Here is an 8931-nt window from a genome sequence, read left to right as displayed (position 1 = left end):
AGTGTTTAATCCTGAGCTTCATTCAGACAATCCTCATGTGATTTCTCACACCTTCTCTGCATTGCAAAATACATGCATATGAATATTATAATGGAGAATATTAATGTGAAAAATTCCTCAAGGATGATAATCAGACCAGCTCATCAAGTGAGCAATTTTTGCCTACATGGTCTACGAACCATGGTGGATTTTTCTCTGACCTGTGCTAATTGGCGCGTCCTACATATACACAGCTGCGGCTATTATTATTTATTGTGGAAAAGAGTTTGTGAAAATGTCTCCAGATGTGAGGATTATCTTATTTTAATGTATTATTTAACTAACAAAAGCACTAAAGTCATCATGCATATATTTGCCAAAAAGAGGAAACCAAAAATAACTGAAATTGGTAATGCTCCCACTCATAATATCATATTTATTTATCCTTTTTTCTCTTGTTTTTGCAGGTTCCCTTTGTATGATCTAACATGGACAAAGTGGTCATCAGTCTCCTGCTTCTGGGAACCGCAGTTACGATGGTCCATGCATGTCCCAAATACTGTGTCTGCCAGAACCTGTCAGAGTCTCTGGGGACTCTGTGCCCCTCCAAAGGCCTGCTCTTCGTCCCTTTGGACATCGACCGGCGAACTGTGGAGCTCCGGCTGGGCGGCAACTTCATCCTCAAGGTCACCACTCAGGACTTTGCCAACATGTCAGGTCTGGTGGATCTCACCTTGTCCCGCAACACCATTAGCACCATCCAGCCTTTCTCTTTCATTGACCTGGAGACCCTGAGATCCCTGCACCTCGACAGCAACAGGTTGACCGAACTGGGGCCCGATGACCTCCGAGGTCTGATCAACCTACAGCACCTGATTCTCAACAACAATCAGCTGAATCGGATCTCTGAACCAGCCTTCGATGACCTGTTGCTGACACTGGAGGATCTGGATTTGTCGTATAACAACTTGCGCAGTGTGCCTTGGGATGCCATCCGCAAGATGGTCAACCTCCATCAAATGAGTCTGGATCATAACCTCATCTACTCCATCTCTGAGGGGACTTTTACAGATCTGGATAAACTGGCTCGCTTGGACCTCACCTCCAACCGCCTGCAGAAGCTCCCACCAGATCCAATCTTTGCACGATCCCAAAGCAACATTGTGATGAGCACGCCATATGCTCCTCCGCTGTCTTTAAGCTTCGGCGGAAACCCGTTACACTGCAACTGCGAAGTGCTTTGGCTTCGAAGGCTGGAGCGTGAGGATGATATGGAAACCTGCGCTTCCCCCGCAAATTTGAAGGGGCGCTACTTTTGGTCTGTTCGTGAGGAGGAATTTGTTTGTGAGCCTCCGCTGATCACGCAACATACGCACAAGTTGCTAGTGCTGGAAGGCCAAACAGCCAGCCTGCGCTGCAAAGCAGTTGGTGATCCGATGCCGTCGGTGCATTGGGTTGCTCCCGATGACCGATTGATTAGCAATTCCTCCAGAGCAACAGTATATGAAAATGGCACCCTGGACATTACCATTACAACATCCAAGGATTATGGTACCTTTACTTGCATAGCTGCCAATGCTGCTGGGGAGTCCACAGCCTCCATAGAACTGTCAATCATTCAACTCCCCCACCTGAGCAACGGTACAAACCGTACCACACAGTCCAAGTCTGGGCTTTCTGACATAACTAGCTCTACCAAGATCAGTAAGGGAGAGACTAAAGCTCTGCCAGAGAAGGCGGTATCTGTATCAGAGGTGACCGCTATCTCAGCTCTGATCAAGTGGACTGTTAGCAAAGCAACTTCGAAGGTCAAAATGTATCAACTTCAGTACAATTGCTCTGAGGATGAAGTCCTCATTTACAGGTAAGAATGATTCACGAAATTAGATAACATCCAAGCAGGTATCGGAACCCTTCTGTTCAAAGTGTCAAGCTAAGTTAAGCTTGAGGTATAATCTTTAACTTTTTCAGCTCCGCCTCTTGAGTCGATTGCTAATTGTTTGCTGGGCACACACCCGGGACAGTCAATTTCTTTGAAATGTTTCTCGGAGATTAACATTAATTTTTCTTAATCCTTCTTGAGATTTTTCCCTTAAACTGACAATTGGCAAGGATGCTGCTTTGACCAAAAAAAAAAGGGGAAAAAAAGAGAGAAAGAAGCAAATTCACATTTTTAAGAAAAGTTAAACCGAAAGTGAAATCCTTGCCCTGAACCATTAATTAGAAATCCAACAAAAAAAAAAGGATTATAGACTTCCATTTTAATGCATCCTTCTTAAGCTGCTCAAATCCATAAAGTATAAGCTTTTTGCAGCTCTTTGCTGCTCTGGAGATCTTTGGGCTCTGTGAAATCAATTTCCTATGTCAAATGAGACAGGGAAAGCGGTGACATTCTGCAAAGATAATTGAGCTAGAAAAGAGCAAACAAATAGTTTTGCGTTTATAAGTCCTGGTTGCAATTCCATAGGATACACTATCTTGCAGTTCTTAGACATTATGTTATGCTCGTTCAGAGTAGCCACAGTGAATATCTATGAATTTAGTATTCCCTTGGGCTTCAGTGGCTTCAACACATACGTAAATACATTTATAGAGGCCTCCAGAGAATGACTATCCTTAGTATGTTTATAGCATCAGAATAGTGTGAAAGCTGGTAAACTGGGCTATTGTGGATAGCGGTTACAGTCAGGAGGGGGTTTTGTGTAAGCTGCATGCTTCCACAAACAGTGACAATCAATGGTGAATCCCTTTAGCAACACCTCATCAGATAATGTGTTCTATCCTATAGATAGTGCCACACAGTTTACCTGTGCTGTGCATTCCAGTAAGAGCCTTTTAATGAAATCTAATTGACAGAATATGTGAAAGCAAAGGCTAGTTATTAGCTGGGTATATGAGATTAGAAATGTACACAGTATTGAAGAAATATATTACTTTGTTCAAACACTGTGAATGCAACTCACCATCCCTGCAAATTCAATAATAAGGTGTTTATCTGATTTTCTTGCTTGCACACACTGCCAGTTTGCCATGCCAGAGAAAAGAGAACAATATTAATTTTCAATATTTTTTTCCCCCCACAGTGACAGACACATTGGAATACGCATCCACACTTCTAGTAAAAGCCTTTATGAATTTTCACTAATGTCTACAAGATTGCAAAACAGAACACTAATGTGGCCTTTATATAAACTGCATCTTTTTTTTCAGTTGTTGAATTTCAACAGCTAAATAATATCTTTGAAAATGTTTTATTTTAATGGCATTCCTTATGAGTGTGTGTCGGTCAAGAATCATCATTAACAATTACTACAACATAGACTTTGTTTGGAATTCTGATATCATCCTCAATACATCACAGTTTAACTTCACTATCCTCTCCAGCTACAGTTAAAAATATTAACTTTCAATTTGTCCTTGTTATCTGATGTAATGCTTTAAAACTCCTTCTACACTGTGGTCTGCTATGAATAAGGTTTATATACAGCAGAATAATGACCTAAGGAAATCGATTTATGTGCTCTTATATAATAAGAGCTATGGAGTCATTTTGCATGTCAGGGGACAAATTACAAGTTGGAAGGAAAAAGATAACGTGCACAGAGAGGCCAACTAGTGTTTTCTGAATTAATATTGATATGACTTCATCACCCACACATGCACACCTACTGTGCTCATTCAACTGGCTGAAACAGGTTTCCCAGGGCACACTACCCACAGTCAAGCAATGGCATGATTAAAAATCAATAAGAACCACGTGGGGGAGGAGAACGATTGCATTAGTTGTCTTCGGCACGTGAAGCAACGCAGCTTCTTCCTGGTTATGGAAAAAGGCAATTAAGGATGAATAATGGACTGCAGCCCCACTGGTGTCTGGGCTCTGTGGTGGAGGGATCAAAGCTATGGATGCTTGTACTGCAGGCGAACAGCGAGCCAACTAATGACAGATGACTGAGGAATCTATTTATAGATAACCATAAAAATATTGATTGTTACTTCATGTCAGATAAGCTCAAGTAGCCCTTCATCGACACATCTGATTAGATTTTAAACTAGATATTATTCAACCCTATCTACTTTAAAAAACAATTACAGCTACTTTATCATACAAAACATAAGAATGTTTCATGCTTTGGCTGAGTCTTTTGTTTTTTAAGTAAGTTTGGTCAAGTTTGCACTTCTGTTCCTACCAGTGGGAGAAGCAGAAACGAATAAAGTTTCAACCTTTTATCCATTATTTGTAGCTTTCTATCTCAACCTCCCTGCCTGCTTGCTGAACACGTTTCAGGCACTCTGGATCACAGCATGTGGTATTCAAGAGTTACAGATCTTGTCCTCCTAAATACGAGCATGTTGAGATCTATATTTTATAATCATCTTTTCAAGTTAGCTGAGCTAGTCCACTTTCCCCTTGGGTAACCCCTGGGATAAAAGACCTCTGGTTGGGAAACACTGATTTGTATTTAGTGGATTACTGTTCAGTGAAGGTTCTTTAAAAAATGATCATGTTTAATCAAAGGAGAACCGATGCATACAAAACCCTTTCGCCAGACAAAAATAAGGATTTTTGGATGATTCTCATTATAAAATAAGAAAAGTTTAAATATCTGTGATCAGGGCCAGATCACGGCTATGGCAAATAAACGATGGTTGAGGTTAGGCAACTAGAACACCTGGTTAATATTACGCAAAGGCTATACACATATCCAAAACCCTGACCATTCGGACCACTGGAAGTCAATCATCAGGTTCAGAGTTGTCCAATATGGACTTAACTCCTAGTAATACTGGGCTGTGCATACAGAACAGAATGTCTGCAAATGATCCACTTGAGTTTGACATCTCAGTGTGATAAGATGTGGTCAGTAGAGTTAATTACACTTAAAGTACATGCCAACAGAAGCTGCAACAGTGACAGCGTTGATTTAATTCCTTCAAAACACATCACCCATCATGTGGAAGCTTTCAAAGTGTAATGGCAGCACGTTTGACAAGTCAAGCACTGCAAGAAACTGCACTGCAAGTTATACACGTTGCTGAAGCTAAGAAAAAACAAAATCACATTGTGCCTTGCCCAAATAATATATACAGCCTCTGACATAACCATTAGGAAATAAATGATGAAGAATTCTCAGGGGTCTTTAAATCTCATCATGCAATAATGTGACAGCCCAAGTGTTTACTAATCGCCTCTTTGCAATCTATACTCTTGACAGATGGGTTTGATGCATAAAAGCTTCTATCATCGGCTCTCTAGACAAAACAAACTGCAGTTCCTACAGCATTTCATTGATTGGCAGTACATCTTGGAGAATTAACATCCGGTAGCATTGACTTTCAATTTCAGTCAAAAGCAGAGAGAGGCTTACCTAATGAGTCGTATTTAAACATCTGGAATAATAACACTTAAATGAAATGTACATGAAACAGGACAGGCGTCCCGCAGGGTTGTGTCAGCTCACCGGTTCCTTTCACATCATAAAGAAATGAGTGTACAGGTATCCATCACATTTTCCAAAGACACTGTTACTTTCAGCTTACTGCACAAAGAGATAAGTGCTTCAACCTATTTCACTGAAATAGAACGAGTTTTGTGTAGTGGTGTGATGCCAACAATCTCATTTTAAACATGAGAAAAACTGAAGATATGGTACTGGTCATTGGGGGATCATAGTCCAGTGGTCATACATGATGAACCCTTAAAAAAAGGCCCAGTCTTACAACTACGTCGGTGTACTCTTGGACCACACCTTCAGCTGGAAGGCTCATGTTAAAAGTTTCTTGAGAGATTATACTTCTTATACAGAGTCAGAGTGTATCAGAAAATTTTATCAGGCTGTGTTAGAAAGCATAGTCAAGTATGGAGTGTCAGCATGGTATGGTAATCTCTCTTTACAGTTAAAATTTAAGCTTGCCCCTTCTGGTACATACTAATATGAAGGTTATGGAGAGGAATAAACACGAGACCCTCCAGTCAATACATCAGTCTGTTTTCTCAGGCAAGCACAGAAAGCAGTGTCTGATCCATCTCATATTCTCCACAGCAAGTATGAGCTCTTACCCTCTGGTGGACGATACACAGTACCATTTTTAAAAAATCATTTGTCAATTAAAATTTTAAATAATGTTGCTTGAGGCTGCAAGGGTGTGCAATACATCCATGATATGATGCGAGGGGTTGTGTAGTATGTTGTGTAAAATGTGTAATTTGTGGTTATGATGTGCTACAGTAGGTGTTGCTTTGTTTATACAGTGTTTTTTTTTTTTAATATTACTACTATGCAGGCAGCTGTATGATAAGACAATATGTCATGTGTTGTGTGTGCAGTATTTTGAGTCTAAGACAAATTTCCCTACGGGGACAGTAAACTATATTGTATCCTATAAACTAGAACCCATGAAGTAATATTTCTGAATTACTCTGTGCATATAAATAGCTACTTAGCATGCCTCATTTTGGCTATTTCTTTGATCTGCCCCAGCGTAACACACTAAGCTGGTGTTGCTTTCAACACAAAAGTTCTCTACCCTCTGTATTTTTAACACAGTCATTCTATCTCTGTCCGTTTGTAGGATGATTCCTGTGAATAACCGAGCCTTCGTAGTCACAAATCTTGTCCCAGGGATGCAGTATGATTTATGTGTCTTGGCCATCTGGGATGACACCGCCACCACCCTCACTGCCACCAACATCGTCGGCTGTGTCCAGTTCATCACCACGGAGGACTACCCGCAGTGCCAGTCTCTTCACAGTGGCTTCCTAGGTGGCACCATGATCCTGGTCATCGGTGGCATCATCGTAGCCACGCTGCTTGTATTCATCATCATCCTCATGGTGCGCTACAAGGTGACCAGTGGCATCCAGACTAATAAATTACCCACTGTGAGCAATACGTACTCGCAGACCAATGGGGGGTTGAACAGGTTCAACGGAGCCCCGCCGCAGGTCAAGTCCACAGTGGTGGTCATGCGCGAGGAAATGGTAGAGTTCAAGTGCGGATCCCTCCAGAGCAGCCTCTCTTCATCCTCATCCTCCTCTAATTCATTAGACAGCCAAACAGGAAGAGGGACTGGTGACCGCTACAGCATACAGGGCAGCGAATGCAGCACTCTGCCCAGCAGCAAGTTCAGGAGGCACGGCGCCAAAGCACGGCCTAACCTGGACCACCTTTTAGGGGCCTTCACCTCACTGGAGCTGCGAGGGGTAGCGAGGGACCACCAAGGGGCTTCTGGCCCCTCAACAACTCCCACTACTATGATGACAGTGGCTTTGGCACCCCTCTCCGACAAAGAGCCTCTGCTTGGAAGGGCTGAGTCAACCACCATGCTTGGACGTCTACTAGGGATGCCCCAGGAGGGTAAGCCCAAGAGGAGCCATTCGTTTGACATGGGTCATGTGGGGGCCATGCAGTGTCGCGGCAACTACCCTCGCAGGATCAGTAATATCTGGACTAAGCGCAGTCTTTCTGTTAATGGCATGCTGCTGCAGTATGATGAAAGCGAGGACGAAAAGCCCCCTTTCGAAAGCTCCGAGTGGGTAATGGAAAGCACAGTTTGAGTACAATTAGGTTAACTGTGAGGTACATGGCCAAACAATATATCTATATCAGGAACTAAAGGAACAGCAGTGCAGAAGGAGGGATGTTCCAGAGGGAATCTGCCTTTGGGTATTGCATGAAGTTCATCCATGTGAATACTGTCCAAGTAATTATGTGAGAAAAGACACTCAAATCAATAGATTCCTGGTCATGATCTCAACTCTTTGACAATGTGTAACTGTATTTGAACAAATGTTTGCATTTCAAAACAACACAGAGTCATGGATTGTGCAGAAATGGCCTGTATGGAATAAGTCCCTAATCACATGGCACATGAGAGAGAAAGACGGAAAAGAGGGATAAGAAATTCAAAGTGGATTTACTCCATCTTTATCAAAGAATTGAATGCCAAGAGGATTTTCCTCGACTGCGGTGAACTGGATGTACATCACAATGTCTTGGACCCTCAGCATGAAATGGGACTACTTCAACAGTAGAAAGAAGGACTAGAGGAATAGACAAAGAAAATTAAAACAAAGTCATTTTTTATTTTCATCTGGGTTTTTTCTATCATTTTTACTATTTATTATTTGAAGTGATTCATCAGCAGGCAGAAGCAGGCAGCTCTTTAATGAGGTTGTCAGTGAGGATCAAAAGCACACACACACCTTTCATGGAGCCATTTCACATCATGCAACAGTATTTTCAGTCACATTTCAGTCATAACCACAAATAGACAACTCATTTTTAAATAACACTATGTACCATGTGGACCTATGCTCTTTAGATATCAGTAACGCTGAACCGCAACAAGCCAATCTTGTATTTCTACCTCAGGTTATGTATAATATGAGGTTATTTATATGAAAAAATGAATGGAAATACAACCAAGCCCAAATACAGAGTATGTTCCACAAACTGTTCAAAACACAAAGTTTCTTACATGTTTACAAATGATTCAAATAATTATTAAGTATCTACTCGATCCAATTCGGTAGATTTCCAGCTCAGGTTGAAATCCTGCTGTGACAAAAAGTGTGCTATGATACCCTCCCCATTGGTTACCACCGCTGGCATCGGTCCCTTGAGGCTAGAACGCCATTGATGTAAACAGAATGTTTGCCTCAGGGTGCGGTTTCAGATGTTATCAGCACATATTACAATGGCCAGACGTGAATACTTTTTCAAATCCATCAAGCTCATTGAATCATTTGCTTAAACTCCCAGCTAGATGTATTATTCAGCTGTAATTCTCTTTAGGCAACACAAACAAGACAGTATGACAATTACTCATTTAGCCAGGTTAAATGGTAACATGAGTCCAAATCGTCGTTCATTAGCCTCGCAAAGGTCACTGTGCTGCTTAAGGGGAGGACGTTAAATGCAGAAAAAAGAGGAGAAAGATCATTTGTTA

The 8931-nt window shown here is 41.6% G+C and overlaps 1 protein-coding gene across 1 annotated transcript; it reads left to right on the top strand.

Annotated features, from left to right (window-relative positions):
* The first annotated feature begins 461 nt into the window (after nucleotides 1-461).
* LOC134000877 (leucine-rich repeat and fibronectin type-III domain-containing protein 2) lies at nucleotides 462-7564 on the top strand. The gene is made up of 2 exons (XM_062440381.1): nucleotides 462-1843; nucleotides 6553-7564. Exons 1-2 carry the CDS (start codon nucleotides 468-470, stop codon nucleotides 7535-7537), a joined length of 2361 nt encoding a protein of 786 aa, XP_062296365.1. The 5' UTR covers nucleotides 462-467; the 3' UTR covers nucleotides 7538-7564.
* The last annotated feature ends 1367 nt before the right edge of the window (nucleotides 7565-8931 follow it).

The sequence above is a fragment of the Scomber scombrus genome, chromosome 19, assembly GCF_963691925.1.
Source record: "Scomber scombrus chromosome 19, fScoSco1.1, whole genome shotgun sequence".
NCBI lineage: Eukaryota > Metazoa > Chordata > Actinopteri > Scombriformes > Scombridae > Scomber > Scomber scombrus.
Note: the sequence above shows the minus strand (reverse complement) of the source record. Positions and strands in the feature narration are given on the sequence as shown.